Source organism: Carya illinoinensis, chromosome 5, assembly GCF_018687715.1.
Source record: "Carya illinoinensis cultivar Pawnee chromosome 5, C.illinoinensisPawnee_v1, whole genome shotgun sequence".
NCBI classification, from domain to species: Eukaryota; Viridiplantae; Streptophyta; class Magnoliopsida; order Fagales; family Juglandaceae; genus Carya; species Carya illinoinensis.
In genome coordinates, this window is record NC_056756.1 from 25,422,502 (window position 1) to 25,439,665 (window position 17,164).

General features: G+C 38.3%; 1 protein-coding gene across 1 annotated transcript in view; it reads left to right on the plus strand.

The window, feature by feature from the left end:
- Positions 1 to 5: 5 nt before the first annotated feature.
- The window catches only part of LOC122310223 (phenylacetaldehyde reductase-like), a 46,763-nt gene continuing 29,604 nt past the window's right edge, over positions 6 to 17,164 (plus strand). Inside the window, exons 1-5 of the mRNA XM_043124104.1 lie at positions 6 to 188; positions 670 to 839; positions 1,259 to 1,450; positions 2,213 to 2,375; positions 5,269 to 5,271. Coding sequence (XP_042980038.1) covers positions 68 to 188; positions 670 to 839; positions 1,259 to 1,450; positions 2,213 to 2,375; positions 5,269 to 5,271 — 649 coding nt within the window. The 5' untranslated portion in view covers positions 6 to 67. The remainder of the gene's footprint in view (positions 189 to 669; positions 840 to 1,258; positions 1,451 to 2,212; positions 2,376 to 5,268; positions 5,272 to 17,164) is intronic.

Below are 17,164 nucleotides of genomic sequence, written 5' to 3' on the forward strand. Positions count from 1 at the left end.
TTATAAGAAGTCAGTGTGAAGAGGGACAGAATGAGTGGTGAAGCAGAAAAGGTACCAAGGAGAAAGAATGAGTGTTGGAGCAGAGAAGGTAGTGTGCGTAACCGGTGCGTCCGGATACATTGCGTTGTGGCTGGTGAAACTCTTGCTCCAACGCGGATACACTGTCAATGCCTCTGTTCGTGACCCAAGTAAGTACTCAATAGTATTATCACATATTATCTGATTCTCTCGTCAGATTACATAAGGGTTTCTTCTATAATCGATGTTTTCTTTAATTTTGAGCTCCTTGAGTTGGGAGTGTATAGGATTTTCCATTGCCATATGAGAGGGATACGGCTAATACTACATATATTTTCTGTTTTATTTGTTTTTTTTTTTTTTTAAAAAGCTCCTTGAGTTTCTTGGAACCAACTCTAGTAGATTAAAGTAGTTGAACAGCTTCGATCAAATGTCGGTTCACTTTGCTCCAAACTTCCTTATAATCGCTAAGAAAAGATTATTTTTCGCTTTCGAAATTAGGTGCTTTAATACTTCTTTTGGATCTCATAAACTTGATGTTTAAGAAGGGAAAGATATGAATATTGGTAATGCTAAATGGATGATTTTCCCCCTGAAAGGATGCACTATATGTAGACATTTTATGGGTTCAACTTTAAATGTGTGCCACAGATGACCCAAAGAAGACAGAACACTTGCTTATGCTGGATGGAGCTAAGGAAAGACTTCATTTGTTCAAAGCAGACTTACTGGAAGAAGGATCGTTTGATTCCCTGGTTGATGGATGTGAGGGCGTTTTTCATACAGCCACTCCTGTTTATCTCAGGGCCAAAGATCCTCAGGTACGTTCTGTTTCATGCTAATTGAACCAATACAAATGTCATTTATTATCCCAATGGGTCGTATAATGCTTAGCTGTTTACCAAAATTGGATGAATTTCAAGTCCCCTTATAATTTGAAATAGTCCATGATGTGACTTTATTCTTTCATGGGTTTATTCAGATGAAATTACCCTCTTGGGCTTTCACATATGCTTGTTGATATTCATTGGATACATCTTTTATCTACAATTAGTACTACCAATAGATCTTCTCCAATGTTCACATGCAAGTCATTGTTAGCATCTCTTTGAACTCATTCAAATTTAAGATGGAAAAATGCCATAGTCTGTCCAGATACTTTGCAAGAGTTTGCATTTAAATGCACTGGTGCATTATCAACTTACCCAATTCAAATGCCTTTGTTTATAATACTTTCCAGGCTGAATTAATTGAGCCAGCTGTGAAGGGAACACTTAACGTTCTTAGATCATGTGCTAAAGTTTCATCTGTTAAAAGGGTGGTTATAACATCTTCACTGGGAGCGGTTGTATACAGTGGAAAACCCCTTACTCCTGATGTGTTAGTTGATGAGACTTGGTTTTCAGATCCAGCTTTTTGTGAGGAATCGAAGGTTCACATATATATGCTAATTTCTTATTACATATATCTTTTTCTCAAGTTCTTTGCTGAAGCTACATATGAGGACTTGAAATGATTTTGTGACTGCTTCTCACTATGAATTAGGTCATTTAAGTATAAAACCATTTGAAAGGTCACATCAGTAAATATTAGATTATTTGGGATTTTTAGAGTCTGTAACACTTTGCATTCTTTTCTACGCTTCATCTTTTTTCCTTTATATTTAGAAAATGTATATATATGCCGCTTTTAGAAAATGTCACAATGAAGTTTTTAATAAAAAAAAAAAAATTAATAATTTTAGTATTAATTATATTGCACCAAACTGTTATTGATAGCTTTGAAGAACACATTGTTTTCCATTAAAACTTATTTATGCTTTCTGTCTCTGTCACTATATTTGAATGATTAAGTGAACCATTGCCCCTGAACTTGGGGCCAAGTGTTGGCTATGGCAGAATCTTAATTCGAACATCCAATTCTCTTTCGGCTTCTAGAAGCATGTATTGAGGGAAAAAGGATAAAAGTAAAGCAGTGGCATATGCCCTAAATATTCTGCCCCCGCTGCCCTTGGGCCCGGGGAATGGAAGAATGTTATCGGAAGCATGCCTTCCATGCCTCGTATTTACGTTAGTAAATATGGTGTTCAAATGTTCAAATATGGTATTTATCAGCAGCAGTCTTAGATAGTGGCTAATTAGTATATTGCAGCCACAAAAATTTTCTGTCTCCTAAAAATAATTGCTTTCTTCAGCTTTGGTATACGCTTTCAAAGACCTTGGCAGAGAAGGCTGCTTGGGAATTTTCCAAAGAAAATGGAATTGACATGGTAGCAATGCATCCTGGGTGGGCGAGTGGTTCCCTTTTACAGCCAACTATCAATTCAAGTTTGAAGCCATTTCTCAAAATTGTGAAAGGTATTCTTCGGCTAGTGAAATTATTGTTTACCTTTCTATTTGAATATTGTTTTTGATCGGTTACCTTTTTATTTGAATATTAACAAATACTTGTGCTTATTAATTGAAAAATAATCTATTGAAGAATAATAGATTATTCTCCCCCCCCCCCCCCCCAATGCGAGTAATTGGTGGAAAGTGTTAGCCATGGGTTTAACCTATTAAAGTATGACTCTATGGCAACCTGTTTTGAGGTGTATGCAATTATTTGTAATGGTTTCATATGATATGTTAGCTTTAAAAAAAAAAAGTAGATTTATAATCTAACGGATCACATCAAGTCTCGTAAGTTTGTGGATTTACCTTATGGATTTCTTTATGGTTAAAACATTTCTCAATTGGAATTGTGTGGATAAATATTTAATTTTTGATTTACTTTCTATTCTTCTTCTCATAGTTCATAGGATAGCACATCTCGCTGCAGAAACCTCGAAAAGAAAATTTGCATTTTGTTTTGTGCTGGGTCACTTTCTTTTGCTGGAAAGAACCATGTGAAAATTTCTATATAGTTGAGTGGGAGCAATACAATGAATATGTTAAATAGGAGGATTAATAGCAATAGCATGCATGATACGTTTATTCCTACAGTACTTGTTTGTATCCAATCGCAGCTCTTACTCAAACTGATATGAACCCGTGGGAAGAGAATCCCTTGAACCCACAATCAATTTGAAAACTCACCCATGAATGCCAAACTCAAGTCTATAGATAGAGAATTTAGACCCATTGAGAACTTGTTTCAAGAACCTAGATTATATCAAAATCTAGACCCGTTGAAATCCTATCTCAAGAACCCAAATTACGAGGAGGAAAGCCACAAAGGTTGTGATTTACCTTTGATAAGTTCAAGATTTCAATTAAGAACAAGAGGAGAAAACTCACTCACAATTAAAATTCGAAATAAAATGTCTAGCCCTTTGAGTGGCTGATTACATCCTTTAAATACTCTCCCCAAAACATGATAAAACCCTAGACTAAAATTTGATACCCTTTCTCTAAAAAATGCCCATAGTGAACAATAGCGGTACTAGTTTGAACAGTGTCGTGCTACAGTACTTCTAAACCCTAGTTCAAATAAATAAGACACATGTGGGCTAAGCATCCTCAAGCCCACTTATTCTAAACTAATAATAAAAATCCTTTAAATAAATTGAAAGCCTTAATATCTAAAGGCCTTATCTCTAAGTCAAGTTTTCCACAGCTTGGATCAAGTGGATCAAAGTTGGTTCTTCTTCTTTCAAGCTCATCTTGAGTGTTTGGCTCTTGCTAGCTTCTTCCCAAGTGACTTGTACTAATCCTTGAATTGCTTCCTTGATCTTTTTGGCTCTTGATCTTGTAATTGGCCCATCTAGAACTTGCAAAGGATCTTTAAGAATAGGCCCACCTTGGTTCCCATCATTCCCCCTCTCCTCAGAAGGATTCGACCTCGAATCTTCACCTATATCAAAAGGAAAAAGATCAGAAATATTGAAGGTAGCAAAAAAATTATACTCACCTGGGAGATCCACTTTATAGGCATTGTCATTAATTTTCTCAAGGATTTGGAAAGGTCTATCTCCTCGAGAATGCAACTTAGTCCTCCGATGAGCTGGGAATCTTTCTTTGCGCATGTGAACTCAAACCCAATCTCCGGGTTCGAAGAGGACATGCATTCGCCCTTTATTGGCTTGGGAAGCAACCCTTTCATTCTTTTGGGCAATTTGAAAACGTACCCTCTCATGGAGTGACTTCACCAACTCCTCCTTCTTTTGTCCATTCAAGCTACTCCTGCCATCAACTAGTAAATGCATCAAATCTAAAGGGGTAAGCGGATTGAATCCATAAACAATTTCAAAAGGAGAATATGAAGTAGTAGTATGCATGGTCCTATTATATGCAAACTCTATGAATGGCAAACAATCCTCCTAAGTTTTTAAATTCTTATGAACAATAGTGTAAAAGCCAAGTTAAGATCCTATTAAATACTTCAGTCTGACCATTAGTCTGCGGATGACAAGTAGTGGAAAATAAGAGCTTGGTACCCAATTTCTCCCACAACACCTTCCAAAAGTAGCTAAGGAATTTAACATCCCTATCAGAAACAATACTCCTGGGAACACCATGGAGTCGCACTATCTCCCTGAAAAACAAGTTAGCTATGTTTGTGGCATCATCTGTTTTATGGCATAGAATAAAATGTGCCATCTTACTAAATGTATCCACAACCACAAAAATAGAATCTCTACCCCTTTTTGTCCTAGGTAGCCCCAAAACAAAGTCCATAGATATGTCGACCCATGGCTCACTAGGAACGGGTAAAGATGTATACAACCCATGTGACAACACTTTAGATTTGGCCTTCCTACATGCAATGCACCTGCCACAAATGTGAGTAACATCTCTCTTCATCTTAGGCCAAAAGAAATGTTCATGCAAAATATCCAAAGTCTTCTTGACACCAAAGTGTCCCATTAATCTCCCACCATGTGCCTCACGCACCAGTAATTCACGCATAGAACAACTTGGCACACAAAGTTTGTTTTTTTTTAAACAAGTAACCCTCATGCTTGTAAAACTTACCAAATGCCGCCTTATCACATGCCATGTACACATTAGAGAAGTCAGCGTTATCGGCATATAGGTATTTCACATATTCAAACCCAAGCATCTTAGCATTCATAGAAGTAAGAAGTACATACCTTCGAGATAAAGCATCATCAACGATGCTCTCCTTACCTTGCTTGTAACAGATGACATATGGAAATGTCTCAATGTATTCCATCCAACGAGCATGCCTTTTATTCAACTTACCTTGACCCTTGAGATGCTTCAATGATTCATGATCAATGTGAATCACAAATTCCCTAGGCCATAGGTGGTGCTGTGATTGAGTTGAATTATTGCATTTTTAATACTTTTGGAACCAATATATATTAATTCTTTCATTACTTTATCATTGGTTTTATATGGAAAAATGAATAAATCAAAGTTGTGATTTTAATTGATTAAAAGCATGAATTTCTGCTCTAATTTTATCAACTGCCAATTAATATGGATTATGGTACATTTTGCTCGAGCAGCGGCTTCTAGCCGCTCGAGCGAAGTCAGGCAGATTCAAACGCTCGACTTCCACTCGACAGTGGGCTCAAGCGAGATGTGGGAAAAGAGATCGCTCGAGCGGAGGCATTTGGCCGCTCGAGCGAATTCAGGTAGAGCCGAACGCTCGATGTTCGCTCGACAGGCAGTTCGAGCGAACTTAGGCAGAGTCGAACGCTCGATGTTCGCTGGACACTCTGCTCGAGCGAATATCGCATTTTTACAGATCAGGGTTCATTCCGCCGTCAGAGTATATATATGTTTTTTTTACATCTTAGGACGACTCTTGGGCTGGAAAACTCGGTTTTTGAGTAGAGAAACACTCAGAATTCATTTTTCCTTTGATTTTCGTTTAGATTCGAAGAGGAGGATTCATTCAATCGATCATTCACGCAGCTACACAATTTCCACTGGATCATTCACTCACACTGCAGCAGATTGAAGAACTCCTTGAGGGGTCCAATTGCCACTGCAGCTCAGCCTCCTCCACCACTTTGAATCTTCATCTCCATTCAACTGGCTTGATCTTTTCAATTCCCTACTTGCTATTTCATTTCAGTTTTGAGTTTCTGAATTATTTTAGAGAATTTTGATTTAGACGTTTGAGTAATTTATTTGTTATTCATTTAGTTCGTGTTATTTATTCTTATCATTTCGTTAAGCTTTCATTTTAGTATTGATTACAATTACGGTGGTTTAATTTGAGAATTTGTGATTTGAATATAATGATGAATCCTAAAACATTGAATTTGGGGCTTTTCAATTTTCAGTGCATGTTTTATCAATTACTTCCTAATTTAGTTTTATTCTTAATCTAGTTTTATTAATTTCTGAGTTTAATCTATTAGTTCTTTTTATTCCAATCCGACAATCAAAATCCAAAAACATGAATCTAGTCCATGACTAGTACCCTCTTCCATCCATTGCACATACCATCATTTTATTTTCTCTTTGTTTCACCTTTTTCAAGGAGTTTGATTTTTAAGTAACTTTCCCTGAGGAGACGATCTAGGAATTTATTCCTAATTATTACACGACATCCTCCTGCACTTAGGATAGCTTTAGTGCTACTCATTTTTGAGTGAGTCAAGTTTTTGGCGCCGTTGCTGGGGAAAGTATTTTAACTTAAATTTAAACTCGTTATTTTTGTTATGCTCTTTAAACTGATGTTTCATGTCATGGGTGAGAGACAATTGAAATAGGTTGCTTAGAGTCACATCGAGTGTTGAGAGTAGTATACACAGTTTGTAGATAGATAGCTCTTCTGTCTTTTCTATTAGTGAGTCAGGTGAGGAAATTGAAATTGAACCAGAAAATATGGCTGCACATGCACCACACACTCTTAAGGATTATTTGCAACCCACTCCCACCACTACACCTTCATGCATTGTTTTACCTGAAAATGCATCTAATTTCTCTATTAAGCATGGCATGATGTCAGTGATACCTCAGTTCCACGGGATGGATTCTGAGAGTCCTTACCAGCACTTGACAGATTTTGAGTTGGCTTGTACTACTTTTATCACTAGGGCTGTTACTGATGAATTCATTAGACTTCGTTTATTTCCTTTCCCTTTAAAGGATAAAGCGAAGATTTGGTTTAATTCTTTGAGTCCTAATTCTATTTCTAGTTGGTCTGATATGCAGCGTGAATTCTTACAAAATTTTTTTCCTTTTCAGAGAACTCAGTTTTTGCAAGAGCAAATAAGTCAGTTCAGTCAGAGACCTGATGAGACCTTTCAGGCCAGTTGGGAAAAATTTAAGGATTTGATGAACATCTGTCCACATCATGGTTTTGAATCTTGGAGGTTGGTGAGCTATTTTTACACTGGTCTTACTCTAGAATGCAAGCAGTTTGTTCAGACAATGTGCAATGGGGAGTTCTTCAGCAAGGAACCTGATGAAGCACTATCATTTTTTGACTACCTTGCTGAGAGTGCACAACAGTGGAACACCCGTACTGATCGAGTTCCATTAGCAGCACAGCCACTGAGGGCTATTTCTGGGGGGGGTAGATATGAACTTAAAGAAGACACCGATGTTTAGGCCCGAATAGCTGCATTGACTAGAAGACTAGAGGTAATGGAAATGGAAAAAGTGAAGGCTGTGAAAGTAGTAGAGGCATGTTCTATATGTGCTGATTCAACCTATAAGACCCAAGACTGCCCGATTATGCCAGTATTTCAAGAAGGTGGGTCTGAGCAGATGCAATCAGCTAACTGGGTTAATAGAGCACAGAATCAGCCTTTCTCCAACACATATAATCCGGGGTGGAGGAATCACCCAAATTTCTCATGGAGAAATGATCAGCCTGGTAGGTCCTCACCACCTCAGCAGCAGCCATTTAATCAGGGTGCTCCTCAGCACCAGTATCCACCATATCAGAATCCTCAGAGCTATCCTTATGTAGCTCCTCCTGGATTTTAGCCTCATGTAGCTGCACAGAGTTCTCAACCTTCATCATCTGCAAAGAAGACTCTAGATGACAGTATGGCTCAGATGACCAATACACTTCAGCAATTCATGTAGATTCAGGCCACCACAAATAATCAGAACACTCAGGCCATAAATGAGTTGCGAGGCACTATTAATAAGAAGAGCACAACCTTGAGCACCCTAGAGAAAGGGAAATTTCCAGCACAACCTCAGCCTAATCCTCAAGTGTACAGGCAGCAACAACAGCAAGTGCATAATGTCTCAGGAGATGTTATTGAGACAGCGAAGGTAGTTCTTGACTCACTCAAAAATGAGTAGCACTAATGCTATCCCAAGTGCAGGAGGATGTCGTGTAATAATTAGGAATAAATTCCTAGATCGTCTCCTCAGGGAAAGTTACTTAAAATTAAACTTGTTGAAAAATGTGAAAAACTTCACAAAGAGAAAACAAGAGGATGATATGTGCAATGGATGGAAGAGGTTACTAGTCATGGACTAGATTCATATTTTTAGATTTTTGATTGTCGGATTGGAATGTAAATGACTAATAGATTAAATTCAGAGATTAATAAAACTAAATTAAGAATTAAACTAGATTAGAAAGTAATTGACAAAACATGCATTGAAAATTGAAAAGCCTCAAAATCAATATTCTAGGGTTTATCATTGTATCTCAAATTAAACCACAACAATTGTAATCACTATTAAAATGAAAGCTTAATGAAACAATAAAAATAAATAACATGAAATAAGTAAACAACAATTAAATTACCCAACTAAAACAAAAAAACAAAAGCTCTCTACCAAACCCTTCTTGCAATAAATTAAACTAGTACACTTAATTAAAAACTTCTAAAACAATTCCTTTATTTCATGAAACAAACTAGTATACTTGATTAAAAACTTCTAAAACAATTCTCTTGTTGCATGAAACCAACTAGCACACTTGAAAGAAATTAAGGTATTACAATTAATGAGATAAAATTCTAAAACAATTCTTAATACTTAATAAAAATTCTTAAAACAACAAAGCATTGTAGGCAAAAACAAAAAAACTGCCGAATACCAATCTATATTAGGAAAGAAAAGTCAAAGAAAATGAAATGAAAATTCTGCTACTTAAACGGAAGAGAAAGAAAATAAACTCAAGGTTGCCCTACTGCTATATACGGAAAGAAAAACTCAAACAACTAATGCAGGTCTGGAACGAAAACAAGATGTAAAGCTATGTTGTCCGAATGAAAAACCAAAGAAACAGAGAAGAAAACTAAATAAAACTGGCTGCCCAGTGTCTGAACGAAAGAAAGAAAGAAAATAACAACTCAAAGCTACTCCCCACCCCCCCTCTATTGCTACGTCCAAAACGAAGGCAACGTCTGGAACTCAAAAACACAATAGCATGTCAAAAGGCTACTGAAAATAAACTGGAAAACCGAGAGCTTCAGAGAACCCTCGCCTGAAATGAAAACTGGAAAAAAACAATAACTCTCTCTAGCTTCTAAACGGAAAGAAGTAAGTAAAAATTGCCCATGTGTTGCTGCCTTTAGCTAATTAAATACTCTGTCCAGCTTAAACGAAAGAAAGAAAGAAATAAAATCTGCTGCTACTGCTTTCCGTCCAGCTGTCTTCCATGATCCCATGTGTTCTCCTGCTGTCGTAGATGCTATTGATCTCCTGCTGCACGTCCAGCTACTCGGAAAAGAGAGAACAAATCTGCTGCTGCATGTGCATGGTTCTGTTCTGTCAAAGTTGAAGGCCAGCTGCTTTATTCTTCTGCCGATCTGCTGCACGTTCGTGTGAATTTCTTTCTGCATGTGTGTTGCCCGAATGAGTGTTCTGCTTGTGTGAGCTGGTGTGAGTTGGTTGTTGTGTGTTGTTCGAAAGCTGCTATCTGCTGTAACGTGCTGCGTGTGTGAGTCTACTGCATGTGTGAACTGGTCTTCTCCTGCTGTAGCAGCTGCTGCACGTTTACTGCATGTGTGAACTGGTCCATTTCTTCTCCTGCTGCTCTGCGTTTGCATGTGTGCATGTGTGCATGTTGGTCTGCATGTGTGCGTTGCATGTGTGCATGTGTTCCTGCATGTGTCCGAATGCTTTCTGCTGCTTGGTGTGATTCGAATGGTGCTTGCACTTTTCTGCATGTGTGCATGTGTGAGTCCACTGCATGTCTGCATGTGTGCTGTCCATGTGATGTTCTTTCTTTTGCTGCAGTAGCTGCTGTCCGAGTGCTTTCTGTTTTGCATGTGTGATCCGAATGGTGCTTGCACTTTTCTGCATGCGTGCATGTGTGAGTCCACTGCATGTCTGCATGTGTGCTGTCCATGTGATGTTCTTTCTTTTGCTGTAGTAGCTGCTGTCTGAGTGCATTCTGTTTTGCATGTGCATCGTCCATTTCTTCTTCTGCTGCATGTGTGAGTGTCTTTGCTGCATGAAGATTTTTCTGCAAGTGCTGTGAGTGTTCTGCTGGTGCTGTGCGAGTGTGTGCATGTGCATTGTGAGTCACTTTTCTGCATGTGTGAGCTGGTGTGAGTGCAGTTCCGAGTGAGTGGTTGCTGCATGGTGTTTGTTCTTGATTTTCCTCAGCATAATCTCTCTTTGCTTGAACAGAAACACGCACTCATCATTTTCCTTTCCTAAGTTAAATTTCCAAGGTTTGAGAAGCATAGGATTTCACAAGGAATGTGATATATTTATTGGAAAATGGGTTGGCAAAAAGTGCTTCTATCTTTTGAAGATGGAAAGATAGCTCAAGAAACCTTATGAACACGAAGAACAAGGAGAACAATGGTACAAACACAAATGATAATAGAAAGCAAGAAAAATTATGGACTAGAATGCATAGTAATCAATAGTTGGTAGAATTCAAGCAGAAATTCATGCTTTTAATCAATTAAAATCACAACTTTGATTTATTCACTTTAACCATTTTTCCATTTAAAACCAATAATAATGTCATGATGAATTTAAAATACATTGGTTTTAAATAGCTAAAATATGCAATATTTCAGCTCAATCACAACCCCAACTAGCATTTTGCTAATCCTTGAGCAAAATAGTGAAAATTAATTGAGATGAACATTGCATAAAACTCGAAATTCAAACAAAAGCAATCAAACATAATTCTGAATTCTCACAAAAGTGACATGTTACCACTAATCCACCAGGGGCTATACCCATCAAGACTATCTCAACAATCTTTCACGTAGAATTGAGGCAAATTTTTCATAACTCAAATGTGTGTGTGGAGCTAAACTGGCTGTGCGTTTCTTATTACTAGCCATGATTTGTCATAGGATTTTTCAACCTTAAGATTAATCGTTGCTGATTCTAACTACCTCAAAGTCCAAGGGACTAGCAGTTTTCACGCCAGCTCTGTTTTTTTAAAGGTTGGACACTCAACCCCCAAAGTCTTGGGTAACTGTTTCTAGCCCTTTTTACTTAGGAAAGTTCACTAAGTTGCCTTTATTCCTTTTTTTTTTCTTTTTTTTTCTTTTCATTCTAATCTTTTCATTTTTTTTTTTTTGGCATGGTTTGGTAGTCCTGCAGTTTACTTCTCCAGTGTTAAATCAATGAATGGTAAATAAGGAACACTACAAGCGTAAGCATGTGCTAAATGTCCTTCAAAATTTGCATTTCGTTCTACAAAAATTTTATCAAGTTTCATCTCAATAAGCATAACATCCCGGTGTTTCAAGCCACATATCAACAAAACATGATGCATCAAAAATCATGCTCTATGTTTAAGCTTGAAAATAAATTTTTCACAAATGATCCCGCTCAATTACTTCACCAAGATGCTCAAATTTCACAAATCTTAAATTTCAAATTTTTTTTTTTATATATATATGTGCACACATGCTACCCCCCAACTAGTGAGATACATAGTCCTCAATGAATCGAACGAAAGAAAACAAAGTGCACAGAACTAAGCAAGCAAAACAAACAATTAACATGAAATATAAAATCAAAGCAAAAGAACAAATAAAAACAAAGCAAGTAAAGAAAACTGTAAAGAAGGAAAAACAACTTAAAGCACTCCCCTGGGGTCTTGCACAAGCAAGATCTCTTCATGTGGATCAAAGACCTTCAGAAATGACTTTAGACGTTGTCCGTTGACAGTGAAGCTATTACCATTCTTTGGATTGACAATGTCTACCGCACCATGAGGATGAACGGTCTTTACAATGTACGGCCCACTCCATCGGGATTTCAACTTTCTAGGAAAAATATGCAAGCGAGAGTTGTAAAGAAGAACTTCCTGGCCAAGTGTGAAATGCTTTGGATGAATTTTCTGATCATGCAGAATTTTCATGCGTTCCTTTGCCAGTTGCGCGTTGTCATAAGCATTCCGACGAGCTTCATCCAATTCATTGATCTGCAATTTTCTCAACCCTGAAGCTTCATCAAGTGACATGTTAACATGTTTTATGGCCCAAAGAGCTCGATGCTGAATGTCAACAGGTAAATGACAAGCTTTACCATAAACTAATCGATAGGGAGACATCCCTAGATTTGTTTTAAAAGCTGTCCTATAAGCCCACAAAGCATCAATAAGCTTAATCGACCAATCTTTCCTATTAGGATTTACTGTTTTCTCCAGAATGATTTTTATCTCTCTGTTTGTCAATTCAGCTTGCCCATTTGTTTGAGGGTGATAAGGGGTAGAAAATCTGTGTGTGATACCATATTTCTTCATAAGTGTAGAAAATGGTTTATTGCAAAAATGAGAACCCCCGTCACTAATGATAACCTTGGGCATGCCAAATCGAGCAAACAAAGATTGTAAAAACTTTAGTACAACATGATGGTCATTGGTTTTGCAAGCGATGGCCTCAACCCACTTTGAAACATAGTCCACAACCAATAAAATATATGTGTTTCCAAAGGAAACCAGAAAATGTCCCATGAAGTCTATTCCCCAACAATCAAAGATTTCTAAAGTAAGAATGGGGGAAAGGGGCATCATGTTTCTTTTGCTAATGGCTCCCAACTTTTGACAAGACTCACATGCTTTACAAAAATTATAAGTGTCCTTAAACATGGAAGGCCAATAAAAACCGCTTTGCAAAATTTTTGCCACTGTTTTATTTGCTGAAAAGGGACCACATGCACCAATATGACAAAATTTCAATATCGAAGAAAACTCATCATCAGGAATGCATCTCTGAATCAATTGGTCCGAACAATATTTGAAAAGATAAGGGTCATCAAAGTAGAAATGTTTTACCTCAGATAAAAACCGACACTTATCTTGGGTTAACCATTCAGAAGGCATTCGCTCAGTCACCAGATTATTGACTATGTCAGCATACCAGGGAACTCTATCAACCACAAACAGCTGCTCATCCAGGAAACTATCATCAAGAGAAAGGCTGACATGTGAAGAAGGAGATGATGACAATCTAGAGAGGTGGTCAGCTACCACGTTTTCAACTCCTTTCTTGTCCTTAATGTTGATGTTGAACTCTTGAAGTAATAGAATCCAGCGAATCAAGCGTGGTTTTGCATCTTTCTTAGCCAACAAATACTTAAGAGCAGAGTGGTCAGTGAAAATAGTAACAGGAGAACCAAGAATATAAGCCCGGAATTTATCAAGTGCAAAAACCACTGCAAGCAATTCTTTTTCAGTAGTGGTATAATTTTTCTGGGCATCATTCAAAGTTCTACTGGCATAATAAATCACAAAAGGTCTGTTATCTACTCGCTGCCCCAAAACAGCTCCTAAGGCATAGTCACTAGCATCTGTCATAATCTCAAAGGGAAGGTCCCACTGCGGGGGTTGCACAATAGGGGCAGTGGTAAGCGACTTTTTCAAGGTATCAAAGGCTTTTTGGCACTCATCAGTCCAAACAAATTCAATATCATTTTGTAGAAGAGTGCACAAAGGTTTTGCAATAGAACTAAACCCTTGAATAAACCGCCTATAAAAGCCAGCATGACCAAGAAAAGAACGAATATCCCTAACTGTCCTAGGGATAGGAAGTTTAGATATTAATTCAATCTTTGCCTTGTCAACTTTTATACCCTCAGAAGAAACAATATGCCCCAATACAATGCCCTGAGTAACCATAAATTGGCATTTCTCCCAATTAAGTAAAAGATTTTTTTCCTCACATCTCTGGAGAATACGTGCCAAATTATGCAAACAACTCTCAAAGGATTTTCCAAAAACAGAGAAATCATCCATGAATATTTCACAAATGTCATCAATCATATCAGAAAAAATACTCATCATGCATCTCTGAAAAGTAGCTGGAGCATTACACAGACCAAAAGGCATTCTAGTAAAAGCAAAAGTGCCAAAAGGACAGGTGAAAGTGGTTTTCTCCTGATCCTCAGGTGCTACAGCAATTTGATAATAACCAGAATAACCATCCAAGAAACAATAATATGCATTACCAGCTACTCTTTCCAAAATTTAATCCAAGAATGGTAAAGGAAAATGATCCTTCCTACTGGCTGAGTTAAGTTTTCTATAGTCAATGCACATTCTCCAGCCAGTAACCATTCTAGTTGGAATCAACTCATTTTTATCATTTTTTATGACAGTCAAACCAGATTTCTTTGGTACCACTTGAGTTGGACTTACCCACTTACTGTCTGAGATGGGATAAATGATACCCACTGCGAGTAGCTTAAGCACCTCCTCTTTCACAACTTCCTTCATGGTAGGATTGAGCCTACGTTGAGCATCACGAACCGGTCTAGCATCGTCTTCAAGATGGATTCTGTGGGTACATACAGCGGCATCAATGCCTTTGATGTCAGCTATTGTCCAACCAATTGCGCCTCGATGCTTCCTTAATACTTCAATCAACTGGGCTTCATCCTTCTGATTTAGCTTTGAGGAAATCACCACCAAAAAAGTGTCTTCTTCAGGACCAAGGAACACATACTTTAAATCTTGAGGAAGCGGTTTCAGCTCCAACTGGAGAACTTCTTCTTTTCAAAATTTAAGCATGTCTGGTGGTGGTAGAGCTTCAAATTGGGGTTTCCATCTTGCTCCCACAAACTGTACTTCAAGTGGTAATGAAGAATCTGCAAAACAATCAAAAAAATCAAAGTCATCTCCATTGATATGATCAATTTTCTCATCAAGTAAAAATTCAGGTGTCTGAAAAATATAATCATCATCAGAGAAGGGAGAAGTTGAGCAAATAAAATTTGTTGGTGTCAAACTCTCCACAGCATTCAAATCGCTTGTGTCATCAAAATGTGCTGGCATCTTGCAAGCGTTGAAAACGTTCAACTCCAGTGCCATGTTCCCAAAGGTAAGTTTCAAAACTCCACTTCTACAATTGATCAATGCATTTGATGTAGCTAGAAATGGTCTTCCTAAGATGACAGGAGCTTGGTAAATAGTGGAGACTGGCTGCTACATGTCAAGAACCACAAAATCCACTGGGTAGTAGAATTTGTCCACCTGGACCAACACGTCCTCTACAATACCCCTCGGTACCTTAACTGATCTGTCAGCCAACTGTAGCATGATGGAGGTCTTTTTAAGCTCACCCAATCCCAACTGCTCATATACTGAGAACGGTAGCAAGTTCACACTACTCCCCAAATCAAGTAAAGCTCTCCCAATTCGTGATTCACCAATCATAATGGAAATGTTGGGAGAGCCGGGATCTCCAAACTTCTGAGGAGTCTCGCTCAATATCAATGCACTAACTTCCTCCGTTAGGAAAGCTTTCTTCTTAACATTCAGCTTCCTCTTCACCGTGCACAAGTCCTTCAAAAACTTTGCATATGAAGGCACTTGTTGTATGGCATCCAAGAGTGGAATATTGATCTTCACTTGCTTGAAAATCTCTTGAATCTCCGTGTGATACTTGTTCTTTTGGCCAGCTACCAATCTCTGAGGATAGGGAACCACAGGTTGGTATCCCTTACTAGTTTCAGCATCTGCACTCACAGGCTTTTTCAGTTCTGGTCTCACTACCTCTGGTTCTTTTTCAACTTCATCCGTCTCTGCTGCATCTTTAGGCGTTGGAGCAACTACCTCTGTGTCTATGGTCATCTCAGGTTGGGGAACTTCCTTCCCACTTCTCAAAGTAAGAACAGCTTTTGCTGTCTCAATAACGTCTCCTGAGACATTATGCACTTGATGTTGTTGTTGTCTGTATACTTGAGGATTAGGCTGAGGTTGTGCTGGAAATTTCCCTTTCTCTAGGGTGCTCAAGGTTGTGCTCATCTTATTAATAGTGCCACGCAACTCATTTATGGCCTGAGTATTCTGATTATTTGTGGTGGCCTGAATCTGCATGAATTGCTGAAGTGTATTGGCCATCTGTGCCATACTGTCATCTAGAGTTTTCTTTGCAGATGATGAAGGCTGAGAACTTTGTGCAGCTACATGAGGCTAAAATCCAGGAGGAGCTACATAAGGATAGCTCTGAGGATTCTGATATGGCGGATACTGGTGCTGAGGAGCACCCTGATTAAATGGCTGCTGCTGAGGTGGTGGGGATCGACCAGGCTGATCATTCCTCCATGAGAAATTTGGGTGATTCCTCCACCTCGGATTATATGTGTTGGAGAAAGGCTGATTTTGTGCTCTATTAACCTAGTTAGCTGATTGCATTGGCTCAGACCCACCTTCTTGAAATACTGGCATAATCGGGCAGTCTTGGGTCTTATGGTTTGAATCAGCACATATAGAACATGCCTCTACTACTTTCGCAGCCTTCACTTTTTCTATTTCCATGACTTCTAGTCTTCTAGTCAATGCAGCTATTCGGGCTTGAACATCAGTGTCTTCTTTAAGCTCATATCTGCCCCCTCCAGAAATAGCCCTTAGTGGCTGTGCTGCTAATGGAACTCGATTAGCACGAGTGTTCCACTGTTGTGCTCTCTCAGCAAGGTAGTCAAAAAATGATAATGCTTCATCAGGTTCCTTGCTGAAGAACTCCCCATTGCACATTGTCTGAACAAACTGCTTGCATTCCGGAGTGAGACCAATGTAAAAATAGCTCACCAGCCTCTAAGATTCAAAACCATGATGTGGACAAATGTTCACCAAATCCTTGAACTTTTCCCAACTAGCCTGAAAGGTCTCATCAGGTCTTTGATTGAACTAGCTGATTTGCTCTTGAAAAAACTGAGTTCTCTGAAAAGGAAAAAATTTTTGTAAGAATTCATGCTGCATGTCAGACCAACTAGAAATGGAATTAGGTCTCAAAGAGTTAAACCAAATCTTCACTTTATCCTTTAAAGAGAAAGGAAATAAACGAAGT